The sequence below is a fragment of the Misgurnus anguillicaudatus genome, chromosome 22 (genome assembly GCF_027580225.2).
Source record: "Misgurnus anguillicaudatus chromosome 22, ASM2758022v2, whole genome shotgun sequence".
Classification (NCBI taxonomy): Eukaryota; Metazoa; Chordata; class Actinopteri; order Cypriniformes; family Cobitidae; genus Misgurnus; species Misgurnus anguillicaudatus.
In genome coordinates, this window is record NC_073358.2 from 25,499,394 (window position 1) to 25,520,644 (window position 21,251).

The window sequence follows — 21,251 nt, forward strand, 5'->3', positions numbered from 1 at the left end:
GAAAATTATTAAATTGTGTTAAATTTTTTTTATCTCTCTAGGAGAGCGATTCTTTCCACCTCCATCTGGCCTGAGCTACTCGACGTGGTTTTGTGTTGAGCGCTTCAGCACACCGCCACAGAGCCATGCGGTTCGTCTGCTCACAGTGGTGCGGAGGGCCACCTCATCCGAGCAGCATTACGTGTGCCTGGCCATTGTGCTCTCCGCTAAGGACCGATCTCTAATTGTGTCCACCAAGGAGGAACTGCTTCAGTCCTACAGCAAGTGTTTTTATAAATACATTTCTCACTTCCTTTTCCACAAATTAAATCGTGGGATGTAACCTTGACAAATCTGATGTTTATATATTTTCACAGACCAACAAAGCTGTAAAATCTTCAATTAGGAAAATTCGGTTTAAATTAGAAGTATGGAAAGTATGTTTAATTCTGTTTTCATGAGTGCCAGAAAAGGTTTTTTTCTGACTTGTGATGACAACATGCCTATGTGCTATGACCAAATTAACAATAGACAAATAAATGTGTAGCAGAGTTAAAATGCAGAGGAAAAGTCCCTTTGTCTGTGGTTAGTGACATGACATCATTTCCTTTCTCTCCCCTCACAGTGGATGACTTCAGTGAGGAGTCCTCCTTCTATGAGATCCTGCCCTGCTGCGCTCGCTTCCGATGTGCTGACATCATCACCGAGGGACAGTGGCACCACCTGGTGTTGGTTATGAGCAAAGGAATGCTGAAGAACAGCATGGCAACTCTCTACATTGATGGTCAGATGGTCAACACAGTCAAGGTGTGGCCCAGCTTCCGATGTGAACATGTTTATTGTTTGGTTTTGTCTGATGTCACAGGATAAGTGGTGATGTGATGGTTTGTGTTTCCGGTGTCTGCAGATTCTGCAGGACTATAGCATTTATTTTACATTTGAACCAGCTTTGTACTTTCAGAAGACATTACAAGATCATTGTTACTCCATGTACACTGTTCTTGTATCACCATTGCTGTGGTCACATTTTCTTGCCCAAAACTGGCCTCTTATTTGACATCAGAAATATTATACAGTATTATAACCGTTCGCGATTTATGATGAGTGACAGAATGATGGGGGCTATTGGTCATAAATCTGAAGAGAAATAAATGAAAATAATCAAACTGACAATATTGCAAAAATGTATTGTTAAAATAATGCAAAAAATATTTTATCTTCTGTAAAAGAAACACCTCAGTTAACTCAGGAGATAATTTCACACCTTGTTTATTTCACACCTTTAAGCCTCTGCTTCCTTTTGAGGTTTCATGTTCTTGTTTCATTCACTATAATCACTGCAGGTTTACTATTACTCTGATTAATCAAATGTCATTTCCTGCCTCAGGAACCGATGAGGTCAGGCTTACCTCTCTTGTTATTCTTATCATTGTAGCTGCACTATGTTCACAACGCCCCTGGCGGATCGGCCTCCGCAAACCCACCCGTGGTGAGCACGGTGTACAGCTACATCGGCACGCCGCCGGCCCAACGCCAGCTCTCCGCTTTGGTCTGGCGACTGGGGCCCACACACTTTCTGGAGGAGGTGCTGCCTGCTGCAAGTGTAGCTGCCATCTATGAGCTGGGACCAAATTATGTTGGCAGTTTCCAAGCTGTTTACATGCCATGTGAGTACCTGTGATTTTACACTGTGGTGGATAACTATGGTCTCTATTAGAGCTGCAACAACTAATCGATAAAATAAAAAAAAATCGATTCGTTGTCAGCACGCGTCAGGTGCCATTTCTTCATAAAGCGCGAGCTGGCTGCTCAAAGTCAGTCACATTTTGTTCTTACAATGCAAGCTGCGCACAAGTTCAGAGGTAATCGGAAACCCTTTCGATCGGATTGCTTTTGTAATGTAAACGCACATGTGGTTGAATGTGTTCGAACAGCCATAGGCCTTCTCTCCGCCTATTTATCTAATCTGAGAAACTGAACACAATAATTTACGTCTTTTCTGACTTCTGGCGCGGTGTACATCGCTATTTTTAGCCTTTCATTGATGAAACTAAAGCGGCTGATCTCCGCATAGTTTTTTATTTTGCAAGCGTGTGAAAGTTGCGTGATCTTATTTCATCAATTGCGCTGAAATATCAAAGAAAGCTCTTACATATACACATACAAAACACTGTGCAGCATGTTTACTTACAACACAAGCAGCGGACTCCGACATAATGTTAGTTCACGTTCATATAAACTCGTCATTACTGTCACTCGTGTTTAAATGACAGCAGAGAGACTCGCACACAGTCTCCACAGACCACCCCCTCAAATCAACCCCCTATTCAGGACAGAAGCGGTCAAAAGTGGACAAAAGAGATGGATTTAAATACCAGGTGTAAACGTGATGTGTCTCTCTCGTCCACTTGTGATCCGATCAACGAAAACACATCTTAATACCAAATGTAAACAGCCCCAAAAAAGTCAGGTGCTGTTTCTTCATACAGCGCGAGCAAGCTGTGCTTTAATAATTAAAGTCAGGTGCTGTTTCTTAATTCCGCGCAAGCTCATTATTACTTCATCCAATGCAAGCTGCATGTTTATTCAGGCGATCTTCTGAGCAGCCGACCAGCTTGGTTAAAAGCACGGAAGCAAAAACGCAAACAAACGCTGGTTAATAAAGGTTCAATTTCCTTTAATATAAGTGAGTTTGTATTTGTTTAATTGTTGTTGGTTTTTCGTAAAAATAGTAATGAACCACAAGCATCTGTTTTAAAGTAAGGGGAAAATGCAGGTTTTAATTATTGTAACGCATGTATATCACCACTTTCATATCATAATGGCTTATTTATTTAGTTAATTACAAATAATCTTAATATTCATCAAGGTCGAAAGCTGAAGATTAAAATTAGTTTATTAATTTTGACATGATGTTTTACTATTTAAAAGCTGCACAAACTTTTTTTATTTAAAGCAACACCAAAGAGTTTTTTTTACCTTAAAATAATGTTTCCAAAAAAGTTTCAGTCGTTCATCCACTCGAAACAGTGTGAACGGCACTTTCACATTCGCTTTGCAGCCCTCTATCGGCCAAAACCGCACTAAAGAAGTTTCCAATCGTCAGGTCGCGGTCCTGTAGTTCGAGTGAAAACTACAAAAACTTGCTTTACGGCAGACCTACAGTCCAATCAGAGCCAGCTATGCTGCAGTATTTACGACAGTGGTAATAGACAATTACGCTTCTAACCTGTTGGGGGCGAGCAAAGAGCAAAAACTCTTTAGTGTTGCTTTAAGGCTTAAAATATCTAAATCAAAAATATTATATTAGTAAAACTTTAGTAGTGTGTGGCTTTTGCACTTTTAAAAGTACACCTCTACACTTGAATACCCTAATTTAGTGCCTTATTTAGCTATAATAGGTGAAAAGATCTAATTAGTAAAGTAAATATTTATATTTTATCCGATTAGTCGATTAATTGAATAAAATATTGCCTGATTAATCAGTTATGAAAATCGTTAGTTGCAGCCCTAGTCTCTATGAAAAGTTTGATTGTAAGTTAGTAGAGGTTGTAATCATTGGGGCGGGGATTGGATAAGAATCTAACGTGCCCGCTAAGCAAACAGCAAACAAATCCAGTTTCAGATTGTGCAAGTGTGCTCTGGGTCTTATTATTATTATTATTTTTTGCTGTGATGGTTGTAACATTATTTGCCCTTATTTGATAAAAACACTACAAAAAAAATTGTTGAGCGCTTATTCACAAAATCAACACTATTTGCTTGGCACAATTATGCAGATTATTATAAGTGGCTCTCCACAATGAGCCTAGTTTATATAAAATGGAAGTAGTGCATGCTTTAAAACAGCTACATTTAAATACAACTAAATACTGTTTCAGGGCATGTGGCATCTGCTTAACTGTGTTTTGATGATAAATAAATACATTTCCACACTGAAAAACTGAATGCAAAAGTGCTTTAGCTTGAATTTGGGCCTGTATTCTGAGTAATTTTTTTTTCTTGTATATGTAGGACACAGCCTTATATCATATGGTTGCTTGTGGGTTTTTTCTGATCTGTCAATGTTTTCCTATGGTGTCTCCAGGTAAAGACTCAAAGACTGAGGCTGTGCCGCCCTGCCCTGTTGCTTTAGTCCCAGAGGAAAAGGTCTCCTTCAGCCTCTATGCACATTCTGTATCATTTCTCACTGTGGCCAAGATCAGAAAGGTCTACAATAAACTGGACAGCAAAGCTATTGCCAAACAGGTCAACAGTCTTATCCTCTTTCTGCTTTTTTCTGCTTAATATTATTAAGTAAAACTGAATATTAAATGACATAAATGATGCAACATCCTGTAAAACCGATGTACTTGATTCAGGGTTCCCATGGGTCCTTGAAAGTTTGTGAATCTGGGGAAAAAAATTCAAGGCCCTGGAAAGTTTTTGAAAATATACATACATAGATACAGATCATTGAAAGTGCTTGAATCTTTTTTATGCAAGAAGTTTTCTGTAAAAAAATCCATATTATTCCCTGTGTAGTGTAGGATAATATCATACAAATTCTAGACTATGCGAATGTTGATTCATACCAAAATATACTTAAATATACATACTTTTTTTGCATAGTTGTGTTTGACACATGAAAACGTCTCGGGTTACGTATGTAACTGTTGTTTCCTGAGAAGGGAACGAGACGCTGCATCGCCCTTGCCATACTTCCTGCGTCCCTGTAACGTCGTCTTTGGCAACATTTCAGATAGCGATATACTTCCTGGCTCCCGCGTCACCCTGTCTTTGTCGTTAAGCCTCACCATTGGCTGAATTTGATTTACACATTCAGACACACTTACCCCCGGAGGCGTCCCCAAAGTGTCACCGCAGTGACGCAGCGTGAGTTCCCTCGAAAGGGAACTGTAACAATGTATCTTAAAAAGTAACACGATGCTCTCACTTGAAATGTGTCCCCACATTTAGTCCTTGAATTTGAGGGTATTTGACCTGGAAAATCCTTGAAAGGTCCTTAAATTTGAAGTTAACTAAGGTGTGGGAACCCTGTTGATTAAACACGCTTGTCTGATAAATAATTTTCATGCTTTTTTCAGCTGGGGGTTTCCTCTCATGACAGCGCCACACCAGTCAAGCTTGTCCACAACGCAGTGGGCCATCTCAATGGACCTGCCAGAAATATCGGAGCAGCAGTCATTGGTTACCTGGGTGAGTGTTGACTCGGTCTGACATGTGTTGTGTTGTTTTGTTTTGAGTGACTATAAGAACATTATAAAAGTGTCACAGCACAGCTCTGCCACTAAACCACAGCTGCTATCTTGTTCCATCTAGGTGTGCGTGCCTTCGTTACCAAACCTGTGGCAACAAACCTACAGTACACAGGAGGAGCAGCAGCCATTCTTGGCCTGGTTGCTATGGCATCGGATGTTGAGGGTCTCTATGCTGCAGTTAAAGCATTAGTGTGTGTTGTGAAAAGCAACCCTCTGGCTAGCAAAGAGATGGAGCGCATCAAAGGCTACCAGGTGGGCTACAATAACATTTACTTTGTGACCTTTGAGCCGCTGATTCCCTCTGCTGTAAAATAGGAAGCTTGGACTGTATTCTGGTGCAACTGGTAACAAATGGGTGCTCATAAGGGGGTGGGGCATGCTGTTTTGAAGATAACAGATGGTGCTCTGTTTTACTTTCCTGCTGCTTTTATTATGTCTGTATAAAAATGCAATTGCTCATGAAGCTTATGTTGGTTGTGATTTTTGAATCTTTCATCTGGTCTTTAACTGAACCTCTTCTGTTCTAGCTTTTGGCCATGTTGTTGAAGAAGAAACGGCCATTGTTGAACAGCCATATTCTGCATCTGACTTTCTCTCTGGTTGGGACTGTGGATAGTGGCCACGAGACTTCTATCATTCCAAACTCCACGGCTTTCCAGGATTTACTCTGTGATTTTGATGTAAGGAGGAATTAAAATTGCATCAGGATTATGCCTTTATAAAAACTTAGTCCAAGGATTAGTCCATTTTCAAAAAAAAATCCAGATAATTTACTCAACACCATGTCATCCAAAATGTTGATGTCTTTCTTTGTTCAGTTGAGAAGAAATTGTTTTTTGAGGAAAATATTCCAGGATTTTTCTCATTTTAATGGACTTTAATGGACACCAACACTTAACACTTAACTCAACACTTAACAGTTTTTTTCAACGGAGTTTTTAAAGGACTATAAACGATCCCAAACCAGGCATTAAGGGTCTTATCTAGCGAAACGATTGTCATTTTTGACAAGACAAAAAAAGCAGTTTTAAAACACAACTTCTCGTCTATATCCGGTCCTGTGAAGCGCCAGCACGACCTCACATAATTGCGTAGTGACATAGAAAGGTCACGCGTTACATATATGAACCTATATAAACAATAAACTGACACAAAGACATCAATTATTATCCTTCGACATACAACCTCGGAATGGTCCTCTTTCTCCACACTTGTAAACACTGGGGCGTAGTTTCGCATTCGTCATCTGTGACCTCTTGACGTGGTGACGTATTGCGTGAGATCGCGCTGGCGCATCATAGGACTGGAGATGGATGAGAGGTTGTGGTTAAAGATGCATATTTTTCGTTTTGCTGGATGGGACCCTTGTGCCTCCTTTGGGATCGTTTGGTCTTGTATATCTCCGTTTAAAAAAATGTTAAGTGTTGAGTTGAGTGTTGAGTGTTGGGGTCCATTAAAGTCCATTAAAATCAGAAAAATCCTTGAATGTTTTCCTCAGGAAACATAATTTCTTCTCGACTGAACAAAGAAAGACATCAACATTTTGGATGACATTGTGGTAAGTAAATTATCTGAAATTTTTTTTAAGAAAATTGACTAATCCTTTAAACAAAATGTAATCAGCATTTTTAAAAATTCTACATTGTTAGAACTTTTTTGATGTTCCTTCAGGTTTGGCTTCATGCTCCCTACGAACTGCATCTTTCTCTTTTCGAGCACTTCATTGAACTTCTGACTGAATCAAGGTAATTCATCTGTATTCCAACACTGTGTACTGAATCTTTAACCCCTCTTGCTTAGATCTGAACGCGCGCGGCATGGACTCCTTCTAGCACCTGAACTTGTAATGCGCATGACTCGGACTCTTCTCTTTGCACATGAGTATGTAATATACGTGGCTCTGCCATTTCCTTGCACTAGAGAGGTTGTACACGCGCAGGGGTTTAAAACCAGGTTCTCGCTCCCTGGCATGCAGAAAAATTTAAAAGCGTCTGGGCTTTAATGACGTGCTTGGATTAATGGCATCAGAAGATTGCGGTCATGACAGTGCTGCCCTTAGGGGGCGTGCACACCCAAACTTTTAAACGCGGCTGAAAACGCATGGAGGACAGCGAATGCAGAGCGCTTTGGTAGCTGTGATACTTCAGCTGTGAGCCGGTTGGTTGCTGTTGTAATGTCCCGCCCCTCCTCCACTGTGATTGTACGGCCGTGTGAGAACTGACATTGATGAGCGGAGCTTTTCACCCAAACTTGAATATTTTTTAACTCTCTGCCCTCAGCGCTGAGCGCGGAAAAACCTATGTGCGCTGTAGGGCTGTGTTGAAAAAAATCGATTCACCGATTCGGAATCGATTTTCATGTTAGTTTCTAAAGATCGATCCGTAACTTAGAGGATCGATTTAATAATTAATAACTTGCCGCGTCATTGAATTCACGCATGCGTGCGCGAGGTGGAAGGACATTAAAACAACGAACATAGCGGTCAGTAACGTTAAGCAAGCAGTTGTTTTGAAAACTCTAGAAATGCTCAAAGCTGCGATCTATATGTAAAATAATCCACTCATAACAAATAAACGATTTGTGTAATTTTTATAATAAGCGCCATGCAGTGAATCCACCGCGGGTCTCCAGCGAAACTCTCTCTCTCTCTCTCTCTCTCTCTCTCTCTCTCTCTCTCTCTCTCTCTCTCTGCTCATACAGCCGGTCTCTGACGGGCAGAGGTTTCTTGAGGCGCGCGCAACGGGTCGCCAAATAAAGAGTTCTTCACATAATGCTAATAGTTGCAAAGTTTTCTGAACTTTAAGCAAGCTAAGACAAAACTCGTGTTTATATCAGTTACACGTGCGCTGCTGGAGCGATGTAGTTTGACGCCTAATTTGCTTATAGTACAAACATCTTTGATTAGAAAGAAGATGAGAAAGAGACACAAATGTTAATATGTAATAGAAAGTAAAGAGCGTCAAGACCTTAAAGCAACACAATGTAGTTTTTTTACCTTTATATAATAATGTCTCTAAGATTATTTCAGTGATAGAACAACTTTTACCTGGACAAATTGTACTGTTGCTGCAACATGAGCAGCCTCCTAGTTGCTACAAGCACACTCTGAAAGTGGCTGTGGAGGGTAGAGCACACAGCCCGCCCCTCCCCCTGCCTGCAGAAGAGTGTCTGATACCGGGCACTGTTGCGCTTTTCAACCACATGGGGGAGCTGTAAGTCATTTTTACATGGAAACTACATAGTGTTGCTTTAAAACAGACTCCATCACATCATAGCACCCGTCATAATATCTATATCTAGAGCTCCGTCTCTCATATATACAGGTATTTATCCTGTCTGTAGGTTTGTGCCTAAATTTATACCTGTTAATTTTACATACTGCCTATTTTTAATGTAATGTATGCATAAATACAAAAAACAATGCATACTATAGCTTCAGTAGTCTATAAAATTAATAACTCAATTAAAAACAAGATTCTGTCAATCAAGACTTAATCTGTTGTTATCATCTGGGCATTTTCACTTTAACATTATTTACTTTATATTGTCCATATTTTAAAACTGTGGTGAGCAGTTAAAAGCTATAGTGAGTGGCAAATAACTGCACATTTTTATAATCCAAAAACAATATAAACTGAACAACATGTATACCATGAAATATACCGTTGCCATCAAAGGTTTATTTAGTTTTTGTTTGTTTGTTGATCACAAAGTACAAAGTAGATGAGAAAAACTATTCAACGCGCCGCCATTGTTGTTTACAATGCATGGAATGGTGCGTTGTGATTTGTTGAGCGGATTTATTGCATTATGCAGAGAAGGAGGACTGGCGTTTATTGCATTTTGGGAAAAAAGATGACAGAATAAGACTTTGAATATTGGATTTTGCATAAAATTAAGAATTTATAAATTAAGAATACTGATTTTGGTGGTAACTAATTTTTTAAATGGCTCTTCATAAAGCCATACTGTAAATATATGTGATTATTGAACTGGTCCAATTGTTTGTGTTCTCAGTGAAGCTGCTAAGAATGCCAAACTATTGCGGGAGTTCCAGCTGATCCCCAGACTGTTGCTTACACTGAGGGATCAGTCTCTGTCTCAGCCCACCATTGCTGCCATCGGCAATGTCCTCAGTCTGCTGCTGCAGGGCTTTCCCAACTCCTATGACCTGCTCAGGTGAGATGCACAACCCATATCTGAACCACAAAACTACAAGACAGAATCTGAATAAAATTTTTAATAGTTTTAGTTTTTGACTTGGTTCACTTCTAAATCTCATTTGCTCACCCTCATGCCATCCCAGTTGTATATGATTTTTTTCTTCAGCTAAATTGGTTATATTAGGTACTATCCAAACTCTTACTAGCTTTGTAATGGAAAATTGTGGTCAACGTTTTTAAGAAAAAAGCACATGTCATTAAAGTAATCCAAATGACTCCAGCAGTTGTTTGTGGTTTGTGAAATGATTTGTATTTTAACATACATCTCATTAGTTCTTGCATTTCTCATGAAGAGAACCAGTGAGATTTGACATTATCGACGTGGTGGTGCCACTATATTTTTAAACTTACATTGCCAATTTGTATTTTATAATATAATATGTGACGCATCAATCGCTCAATAAGCTCAAAATATTGTTTTCTAACAAAGAAGTCATATAGGCCTACATGTATGATGGCAGAAGGATGAGTAAATTATGGAACAGTTTTTATTTTCTGGTGAACTTTTGCTTTAAGGCTTATTTGGAGACCTAGTATTGCATAATGTGCGATTGCCCAGTAAATAACACAAAATAAACACCCAACAGGCAGATCAGAATGTATCATCCTTGAATAGAGGTTTATGTTGTCACTATGACCATACGAATATAAGGATTTTGAGAGACTGTGGGGGTGATGACGTCACCCGCTAATTAGCATATACGTGACGTCGTCATGTCGTGTTTGCGTTTGATCTAGTGTTGGCACCTGAAATATGTTTCACTTCTACTCTTTGATCTGTATCTGTATTTGATCTGTATTATATATCAAATTATATTTTAAGCCGAATTAAGCTGTTTTAAATAGTGAAATAAAAATGGAAATGGAAATCATGAAAATTTGTGGGGGCCAGTGTTGATTCTGTGGTGGGCCACCACAAATAAATCAATGTATGGGAAACACTGTAGATTATATCTGGTCACTAAACAATTATGTGGACAGTTAAACATGTTTTTTTTTTTTTAAGAACACAGAGGTTTATGAGTGCTACTAAAGACAATAATACCAAAATAGTTAACCACCAATAAGAATTAAGGATTCCTGAGAGCAGTCTAATACAATTAAATTTTTAAAAACCTATTGATTTGTTTGTTTATTTCCATAATACTTGCAAACAATCTGTTAACTGATGCCAATGTTTCCTTGCCATGTCAGATTTGGGCAGTTCATCTCCTCAACGTTACCAACATTTGCAGTTTGTGAGAAGTTTGTTGTTATGGAGAACACCAATGAGGAGAAAATCGACAGAGGTAAACTCACACGCATTAAAAGATGTTAGCATTTTATTGATGAAGAAAGTCAACTCGGCATTCCCAAAAGAGTTGCTAAAAGTATCATTTCCCCTTTGATTGGTATGTCCCTCCTGGATGTATCTAGGAATTGACGATGAGTTTGGAGGCCTTCTGTCATCCAACCTCATTCTTCTGCGTAACAGACTGCTTGACATCCTGCTCAAGCTGCTCTTCACCTGCAAAGAGAAGAACACAGTTAACGCACAGTGAGTTTCATTTCATATCTAGCGTTTGATTTAATCTTCAAAGTTTAACCTTCATGTTTATCGCTCATCATCAACAATCTTCAACCTTTATGTTTGCCCTTCTGCTGCCGCCCACAGAGCTTGCGAGGAGCTTGTACGCACTTTGGGTTTTGATTGGTTGCTTATGTTTATGGAAGAGCACGTTCACTCCAGCACGGTGACGGCAGCTCTCTTGATCTTGGTGGTGTTGCTGAGTAACCAATCCATCCTGAGCCGGTTTAAGGAGGGCCTGACAGGAGGTGGCTGGCTGGACCATACAGACTCTGTGCTCACTAATAAGATTGGCACTGTTCTGGGTAAGCCTTGCAGGGCTTTACTGGCTGTTTACACAGTGTTTTCAACAAAAACTGGGTTTTTATTCACTCATGACATTGTATGACAACAGCGTTTTGGGGTCCTGAAATGCCAACATTTGAAAAGGGGTTAAAAGTGCAATTTGAAAGTATGCCGCTTTGTCTCCATGCAGACTACGAAAACGTAAATCTTTTATAATGCTGATGTCATACACGTGTTAATTCGGTCTATAGGCATGCGCAAGTATAACCCAAACAACAGTGGTGGCTGATAGGACTGTGTTTGTTTGTTTATTAACACTTCTACAACAAAGTTTACAAAATGTAGCTGTTTTATAGTTCAATGTCACTTTGTAGTAAAAAAAAAACTTACCTTATCTCATCCGTCTAAACAAAACGTGACGTCTTTATTGTTTGTATTTACTGCTCTGTAGAAGAATGCATATGTGTGCAGGTGTGTTTCTTTACAAAGTAGCATCGCCATCTACTGCACTGGCCCACATAATTCAGCATTTTTAGTCATTTTAGTGGATCCGTGTAAAACCGATCTTCTTCACAGCATTGTCGAGTGTACAAAAAAAAGTAAAAAAGCTTGTATTAAACACTTGTATACAGTGATTTTTGGTCTTTTTCCGAGATTTTGAAAAAAGCCCAGACCCAGACATTTTCCGAAATACTCTTACTCTGACCGCATGGCTCACGTAAACGAGAAATCTCTCATGATTAACTGCGTGATTTTCTTTTTTTTCCTCATCGCACATCTGACAAACTAATTTGTACAGATTTTGTTTTTGGAAGTGTTTATTTCTCTTGATAATTGTTTTTAAATGCTGAATTATGCAACTTGCAACTTAATGCATTTAATTAATAAACAATCGGTATCGGCCTTTCTTATGCTATTGCTGATATGCCAATGGTTTCAAATTCATCAAAAATCGGCCAATATATCAGCGGCCAATACATCGGTGCATCACTGTAATAAATTATTCTCACTCAACTAGACTGAGCTTTGAAAAATTTACAGTACCTTGTCAAAAGAGCCCAAGATAAAAATGAAGAAAAGGATTTGTTTGTGAGGAATTAATTAAAAACATTTGTTTGTGAGGAATTAGGCATAGTTAATATATGCCCTAAAAAGTGCCCTTTCCACAATTCTTTTGTATATGTACAAGACAATGTTATTATAATGCAGTTATTAGATGTTTGTGATGGTTTAAAAAATTGTGTGTTTTGCTCTCACAGGTTTTAACGTCGGTCGAAGTGCAGGAGGCAGGTCAACGGTGCGTGAAATCAACAGAGATGCCTGCCATTTCCCAGGATTTCCTGTCTTGCAAACACTGCTGCCCAAACACACCAATGTTCCCGAGATCTACTTCATGCTCATGGCCCTCTTCCTTCAGCAGCCAATCACAGACCTACCTGACAGCCTTCAGGTACATGTCAGTATTCAAACCTTTTTCCCTACTAATTAGACTTCAATCTTTTTTGTGTTTGTGTGGTTTTACAATCAATATTTACAGTCATTATTTTTGTAACTTGTGCATGCTAACTTTTGTAATGATCAAAAATGACAGTCATGTTATGTAATCACATTTCTGTTGTATTTCCAGTCATTAAGTCACACATTTTATGTAAATAGAACAGTGGTTCCTAACTGGTTTTGCCTCAGAACCCAGATTTTACATTGGAGAGGCAACACAACACAGTACAAAAATTTTTATTATAGCAGAATTACATTTTTAATCACAAATTAAAATGTAAATAATATTACCATGAGCTGCGTAGTCCCAATTTTATGTGCTCTCGGCAGACAGTTATTAAAAGCGCAAAACACATTGTGGCCTGCACAAATTATTTGAAAGAATATTCCACTTTCATAAATCTCTATAATTTACTCACCCACTGCAAAAAATGACTTTCTTACTTAGTATTTTTGTCTTGTTTTCAGTAAAATCTAAAAATTCTTAAATTAAGATGTATTTTCTTGATGAGCAAAATGACGTAGGAAAATAAGCCTAGTTTTTAGACAAAAATATAAACTTTAAAGGAATATTCCATTTTCTTAAAAGAAAAATCCAGATAATTTACTCACCACCATGTCATCCAAAATGTTGATGTCTTTCTTTGTTCAGTCGAGAAGAAATTATGTTTTTTGAGGAAAACATTGCAGGATTTTTCTCATTTTAATGGACTTTAATAGAGCACAACATTTAATACTTAACTCAACACTTAACAGTTTTTTTCAACGGAGTTTCAAAGGACTATAAACGATCCCAAACTAGGCATAAGGGTCTTATCTACCGAAACGATTGTCATTTTTTACAAGAAAAATAAATAATATCCACTTTTAAACCACAACTCCTCGTCTAGGTCCGGTCCAGCGTGACCTAACGCAAATGCGTAGTGACGCAGGGAGGTCACGTGTTACATATATAAAACGCACATTTGCAGACCATTGTAAACAATAAACTGACACAAAGACATTCATTAGTATCAGTTGACATACAACAACGTAGGAACGGTCCTCTTTCAACACATTTGTAAACACTGGGGCGGAGTTTCGCGCTCGTCCTCTGTGACCTCTTGACGTCATGACGTATTGCGTGGGGTCACGCTGGCGCATCACGACCGGATCTAGACGAGAAGCTGTGCCTCAAAAGTGGACATTTTTTTATTTTTCTTGTCAAAAATGACAATCGTTTTGCTAGGTAAGACCCTTATGCCTCGTTTGGTATTTTTTGTGGTCCTTTGGAGCTCTGTTTAAAAAAACTGTTAAGTGTTAAATGTTGGGCTCTATTAGAGTCCGTTAGAGTGAGAAAAGTCCTGCAATGTTTTCCTAAAAAAAAAACAAATTTTTCTCGACTGAACAAAGAAAGACATCAACATTTTGGATGACATGGTGGTGAGTAAATTATCTGGATTTTTCTTTTAAGAAAATGGAATATTCCTTTAAGTAAACTAGTGCTTAAAACAAGCGGAAAAGGAAAAATATTCTTGAAATAAGTTTCCTTTTTTCATAAACACTAAATTCAAGAAATTTTTTATTATTCCATTGACAGATTTTTTTCCTTGTTTTAAATACAAATTCGCTTAAATTTTATATTATTTGTCTAAAAACTAGAGTTATTTTGCCAGGTCATTTTACTCATCCAAAAAAAACCTGCTTTTTCTTGACAGAAATGACAATCGTTTGGCTAGATAAGACCCTTAAGCCTCGTTTGGGATCATTTAGAGCCTTTGTTGAAACGGAAATTTTAAACTGCATTTAAACTGTAAACTGTTGAGGTCCAATAAAGTATATTAAATTGAGAAAAATCCTGGAATGTTTTCCTCAAAAAACTTTTCTCGACTAAATAAAAAATATTCCTTTAAAGGTGCAATGTGTGACTTTTAGCAGCATCTAGTGGTGAGACTGTGAATTGCCACCACAACTCACCCCTCCCTTTCGAAATGCAAAGTGAAGCTACGGTAGCCGCCATAGGACAAACACATCATCGTCTGAAACAACGTAGTAAAAGCATGCTCTATAGAACAGTTGGTCCATTTAGGGGTACTGTAGAAACATAATTCGGAATGGCAACTTCCATGAAATGGCGACTATGTACATAAAATGGCTCATTCTAAGGTAATAAAAACAAAACTGTGTCTTTTTACACCACTGATAATATGGGCATATTATATTGCATTTCTTTCAAGAGATTCTTCTAAAAGTCACAAATTCCACTTTTAAGTCTTAAGTAGTTGCAAGTGAACCCATATTTATTTAATCTGGTGCGTATTTTACTTGACATAGTGTTATTAATGAACTTTAAGTTGTCACACAGATTGTACATGTTTGCATTTGCTGCTTTTATCAGTAACCAATCAGTGTACACCAAAATACCACAGTGTTGTATTGAACTACAAGTCATTTCTTGGTGGTGATCCAGCAGTTAAGAACTACTGATCTAACAGTAACGCCATATGACTGTTCCCTCTGTTTGAGAGCTTTGTAGTTTAATCACACTTCAGTACACTCCTTCGGGAGACTTTTGAATATCAAGCTTCTGAGTTGTCTCTTTCTTCCAACACAGTTTGACTTGGACTCTATCTGGACGTTTATATTTGGTGTCCCAGCTTCCAGCGCTACAGTGATGGGCTCCATTCACAACATGTGCACTGAAGCAGCATTCCTGCTCTTAGCCATGCTGCGCAGCATGCTGAACCTGGTGAGTCTACAGTCTGCCTGACCTGCACCAACCCTAACTCATATCTACCCAATCTTACTAGAGATGCATTGCAATTGGAGCAACAGCTAATTAATATCCAGTTTCTGTTAATCCTGAAAAATGCAGCGGACATATTTTAAGGGTTAAGTTTGTGTTTTTCTTACAGCCTTGGCAGTCAGAAGAGGAGGGTTCCTGGTTGAGAGAATATCCAATCACTCTCATGCAGTTTTTCCGATACCTCTACCACAACATCCCAGACCTGGCACCTATGTGGCACAGCCCAGACTTCTTATGTACACTTGCTGCTACAGTTTTCCCTTTCAATATTCGGCCCTATTCTGAGATGGTACGAAGCTAAGTTTTGTTTCGTAGTTTTCTGAGTGTATTAACTGTCAACCGTATTAGCTGCTTTATTTCTAAACCCTTTTCAGTCCTTGGATAATTAGTTTTTTTACATGACAAAAAATTGAGGATTCTTGTGTTCAGAAAGTTTTGACTGTATTAACGTCACGTTTTCTCAGGTGACTGATTTGGATGATGAAGCCGGCTCACCCGCAGAAGAGTTTAAAGCCTTTGTTACAGACACAGGCATGAACCGCAGCCAGTCCGAATACTGTAACGTGGGCACTAAAACGTACCTGACCAACCACCCAGCCAAGAAGTATGTTTTTGACTTTATGAGGGTCCTTATAATGGACAACCTGTGCATGACACCTGCCAGCAAGCAGACCCCCATCATTGATCTTCTGCTAGAGGTGAGAAGCCTCTCCAACTTAGATATTTTAGTAAATGTGACCCTGGACCACATATCCAGTCCATAGACTGTAAAGAAAATATGGACGTAGTGTTCGTTACATCACTTATTGGTTTGTGAAGATTGTTTTTGAAGCTCAAAGTAGGCGTAGCCTGCCGTTGCCATCTTGGCCGCGTATCACCGTGAATCACTCGCGGATAACCGAAATTGGGTAAAGAGGTGGAACATGGGTGAAGCTGAGGTGGCTGGTTGCTGAAACCACGCCCACCTAGCTCGATTCGAGTGACAGCAGTGGCAGTTCAACCATCACTCAAGTGGCCACGCCCTTAGTTACGCAGAACTTTAAGGCTTTATATTCTTTATTATCATAAAAATACCTGAAACAATTGAAGAACAGCGTATAAATATTCATGTGTAGACATTTCCTGGAATAGCGTTTGTAATGCTACTTCTTGTGTGGCACAAAGGGAGTTTCTGCACGGGAGCGCCCTCTGGCGTTCGGATGTGCCGGGATTTCACCGTAATTCATTCAAATTCATTCATTGAGAAAACGCGCATTTGCACGATGAATCGTTACACCCCTACAAAGACTTGAAACTCACCAAGTGGTCAGGGGTGTTCACTGATATGCTCACACAAAAATCGCTGCAAAAGATGCTTTCCAACAGATGTTTTATCGTAGTTTTGTCCAACTCCATTGACTTGTATTAGATGTGCTGTGAGGTACGGTATTACTCCGCGCCGGGAACTGTGTTTCTATTCTTGCAATTGGCAAAGGTGGATTATCGCCACCAACTGGGCTGGAGTGTCTATTATTCAAGCTCAGTGTGAGGCGTTTGGAAAAATAGGTCCACAAGTTAACAACGAATGCTAAAACACCTGTTGAAAAGCATCTTTTGCAGCGATTTTTGTGTGAGCATATCAGTGAACACCCCTGACCACTCGGTGTGTTTCACGTCTTTGTAAACGAAAGTTGAATGCATTTTAGGAAGGATTGTTCCAGTGCACCTATAAACCCATTGTAGGTACAATACAACAAACACCCGAAAATTCTCGGGGCAGCCGCATATGTCGAAATTTCAGTCAAAACCGTTCTATTTCATCATAAACAATCTGAAAACGGGGCTTTAAGTGTAAAATACAGAACTAGATTCCATATTTTCAAATTAATTGTTTCATATTGTCTGATCCTAACAAACCATCCAGCTTTCAGATGGTGTATAAATCTCAATTTCAAAAAAATGACCCTTATGACAGTTTTTTTGGTCCAGGGTTATAAATATTTAATCTTTTATCAGAATTAAGAATTATAAATATATTTTATATTGTCCTGTATCACTAGAAGATATCTTAGGTTGCAATTGGCCGAAACACTTACTTTGCTTTCTGTTTTCAGGCCTCGCCAGAGCGCTCCACCAGAACTCAGCAGAAAGAGTTTCAGTCCTACATCTTGGACAGTGTGATGGAGCAGCTCCTCGCAGCAGATGTTTTATTGGGTTAGTTCTACATCCCAACTAGTGTTAACTTTGAAATCTCTACTGTAGCACGTACTTTAAAAATGAAATTCTGTGGTTTGAGATGAGATGTCAAACATAATATACCGTATTTTCCGCACTATAAGGCGCACCGGATTATAAGGCGCACCTTCAATGAATGGCCTATTTTAGAATTTTTTTAATATATAGGGCGCACCGGGTTATAAGGCGCATAGAGTAAGATACTGCAGTCTAACGTTTGACTGGGTTTGCGTTATGCCTCCACGAGATGGAGCTGTGCTAATGGGAATGTCAGATAAAGTCAAACTTTATTAAGCTTTCTGAAAACTCAGTTCACAATGGTGACGTTGTTGAAACGTTGATGTGCATATTAACAATATCTCCCAGCCTTGCTCACTCTTCTCCCAAACGTGGAAGGTAATAATTCAGTAAACATGTTGTAAATGAAACAGTCCGATACCTGCGGAAGCGCGCGAGCCGGCCGGAACATTTTGACATTGACCCGGAGTTTGCCTTGATCCATATATAAGGCGCTCTGGATTATAAGGCGCACTGTCATTTTTTGAGAAAATTAAAGGCTTTTAAGTGCGCCTTATAGTGCGGAAAATACGGTACATGAATATACATGAGTGCAAGCTTTATGGATGATTTTCAGTGAATAATGATTGTTAAGGGAACACTCCACTTTTTTGAAAATAGTCTCATTTCCCAGCTTTACAGTTTTAGAGGTTTATGGGGTTTTCACACCTACCTTGTTTAGTTCGATTGAATCGTACCAGAGTTCGATTGCTCAGTTGGTACAGTTCGTTTGGGCAGGTGAGAATGCAGCAATCGAACTCTGGTGCGCACCAAAAGCGGACCAAACAAGCGGACCGAGACCAGCTTGCAGAGGTGGTCTCGGTACGCTTTCAAACGAACTCTAGAGTACTGCGCATTTTGGACTAAACCAGCTGCCGTAGTCAACTGCGCAGTGCATCATCGGATGAGGAAGTGTTTGTTGACCGTTTCTATTAGCAATATTAGCACAATGACAAATCGCGGACATACCTGGAGTTGCAAGGAGGTGCAGGCAAAGCCTCGGAAATTTTTTGTCTTCGCCGTTTGTAGTGCATTAAACCGTTGTTTTCAAGCCGCATCCGCGATTCATTCTGAAAATGAACAGTTTGTCTAGAGTGCTGTATACAAACTATGTATAACAACCACGGAGACATAATTACAGCGCGCAGCTGTCTGTCCATGGTGTCTGCTGTATTATCTTTCTTTTGTTTACTTCTGGGGGTTCCGTTGGAATTTCCCGCACGTTGATTCTGACCAATCGTGAAGCCGTTTAGGAAATACGTTCAAATACATGTGGCCAATGAGTGATGTTGATCTTATCACATGACAGAATTTTGGTTTGTTTCAATTGGTGCGGATCAGATCAATCAGTGTGGTGTGAAATGGAACCAAATCTGCAAAAAAAGTTACAATGTATCATTTTTTGCTTTTGGTCCGGACCAAATGAACCGAATTACAGATGTAAAAACGCCCTAAGAATCCATTCAGCCGATCTCCGGGTCTAGCGGTACCACTTTTAGCATAGCTTAGCATAATCCATTGAATCCGATTAGACCATTAGCATCGCGTTAAAAAAATAACAAAAGAGTTGAGAAGAATTTTTCCTATTTAAAACTTGACTCTTCTGTAGTTACATCGTGTACTAAGACCGACAGAAAATTAAAAGTTGTGGTTTTCTAGTCTGATATGTCTAGGAATTATACTCTCACACAAGTTATCGAATCATTTTATTAAAAACACTAGGACATCCTGCAAATTATCTTTTGCATTCAGCATAAAAACATAATTGTAGGGCCTTGAAACAACAGAAAGTGAAATAACAGTTTTACGAAAAACTAAAATATTCCAAAGCTCACAACACCTTCTGTGACCTTTTAGTAAATCTCTTGTCATTGTTATTTTCTTGAATTATAATTATTGTATATCTTCTCTGGCCGTGGATCTGTCCTCCAACAGGTGAAGAGGCATCATTGCCAATAACAACTGGAGGAAGTTACCATATCCTGGTGAACAATGTCTTCTATTTCACCCAGCGTGTGGTGGATAAGCTGTGGCAGGGAATGTTCAACAAAGAGTCCAAGCTAGTGGTGGAATTTATAGTTCAATTGATAACCCAGGTGAGAGAAGATCTGTGACCTTGTATCAGGTTCCCTACACAGCATACAATTTAGTTTTTGCACTGTCTATGATTGCCAACGCAGCCGCACATCAGTCTAAGGGAGATTTTCCCAATCCAGTGACATCACTTATAATTATAATAGGAACTACATATTTTGAGCTACAAATATCTTTCCTAGTTTATAAAGATTAAAGATCGTTTTATATTAATGTATATTCCCAACATTTCCTATTACAGTTCATACAAAGTATGGTTCATGCAAAGTAGTACTTTATGTCTATGTAATTACAAAAAATAAACTTTAAACAACTGCCAAATTTCAACCTGTATTAGCATCTGAGTAAATAGGGGACACTTAAACACCATTAAATCTGTTTAAATATCTTTGCTTTGTTCTGTTTACTTCTTTATTAGTTATAAAATACCTCACATTCTCTTACATTCTTAATCCTTTTAATGAGTTTATAAAACCCATGCAAACTCTCTTTTTGTGTGTAAGACTTAGAAAGATTTACAGTTGAGTTCCCATGTGACTTGTATGAGTGTTGGTTTCTCAACAAAACTTTTCTTACATTTTCTCACTTCTGTGTCCACAACAGTCCAAAAGGCGATCGCAGGGTTTGTCGCTGGACTCTATCTACCATTGTCTAAACCGAACAATCCTCTACCAGCTCTGTCGTCCACACAAGACTGTCCCGCAGCAGGTCACACTGCTGGACTCGCTGCGCGTGCTGACAGTAAACCGAAACCTTGTGCTGGGACCCGGAAACCATGACCAGGATTTTGTGGCTTGTCTGGCCCACTGCTTAATTAACCTGCACACGGGAAGGTGAGAAACAACATTATTATTTTCAGGCAACGGAAATCAAAGTAATTGTATAAAACAATGTCCTTTTAAGATTTATGAATATTACTCTGAGCTGCATTTGTGATATTTATGTACATGAACACCTTGAAGTCTGTATGATTAGTTTTTAATGTTTGATATAGTTTAGTATTTAAATGTCAGTAGAGTTTCAGTCATTTTCATCAAAATGGTGACTTTGCCAAGCAGGTGGATTTTTTTACAATTGTATTGTTAACTTCTATATTAAGTAACAAATACATTTGTACTGAATCCTATCTTTTTGATTTGAAATCATGGCCTTGGATGTTAAAAACAGAAGATATAGAGAGTTTTTGGGGTACTTACTTTATAAGTAAGCCTATTGTCTTAAAAGAGAGTCCTGTTTATTATGCTGTTTACTATGCACATTTTTTATTATTTGCTTGTAGCATTTAATGT

General features: G+C 38.8%; 1 protein-coding gene across 4 annotated transcripts in view; it reads left to right on the forward strand.

Annotated features, from left to right (window-relative positions):
* The window catches only part of wdfy3 (WD repeat and FYVE domain containing 3), a 143,598-nt gene that overhangs the window by 78,977 nt on the left and 43,370 nt on the right, over positions 1–21,251 (forward strand). For 3 of the 4 annotated variants that reach the window (XM_055199920.2, XM_055199918.2, XM_055199921.2), the window contains 19 exons: positions 42–260; positions 605–786; positions 1,415–1,646; positions 4,067–4,227; positions 5,067–5,178; positions 5,302–5,492; positions 5,768–5,920; positions 6,912–6,985; positions 9,258–9,419; positions 10,658–10,752; positions 10,880–11,000; positions 11,118–11,335; positions 12,575–12,771; positions 15,406–15,540; positions 15,707–15,886; positions 16,062–16,295; positions 17,691–17,790; positions 19,804–19,964; positions 20,566–20,795. In XM_055199920.2, the coding sequence (XP_055055895.2) occupies positions 42–260; positions 605–786; positions 1,415–1,646; positions 4,067–4,227; positions 5,067–5,178; positions 5,302–5,492; positions 5,768–5,920; positions 6,912–6,985; positions 9,258–9,419; positions 10,658–10,752; positions 10,880–11,000; positions 11,118–11,335; positions 12,575–12,771; positions 15,406–15,540; positions 15,707–15,886; positions 16,062–16,295; positions 17,691–17,790; positions 19,804–19,964; positions 20,566–20,795 (3,157 nt within the window). The remainder of the gene's footprint in view (positions 1–41; positions 261–604; positions 787–1,414; positions 1,647–4,066; positions 4,228–5,066; positions 5,179–5,301; positions 5,493–5,767; positions 5,921–6,911; positions 6,986–9,257; positions 9,420–10,657; positions 10,753–10,879; positions 11,001–11,117; positions 11,336–12,574; positions 12,772–15,405; positions 15,541–15,706; positions 15,887–16,061; positions 16,296–17,690; positions 17,791–19,803; positions 19,965–20,565; positions 20,796–21,251) is intronic. The other variant, XM_055199919.2, reaches the window with a different exon arrangement.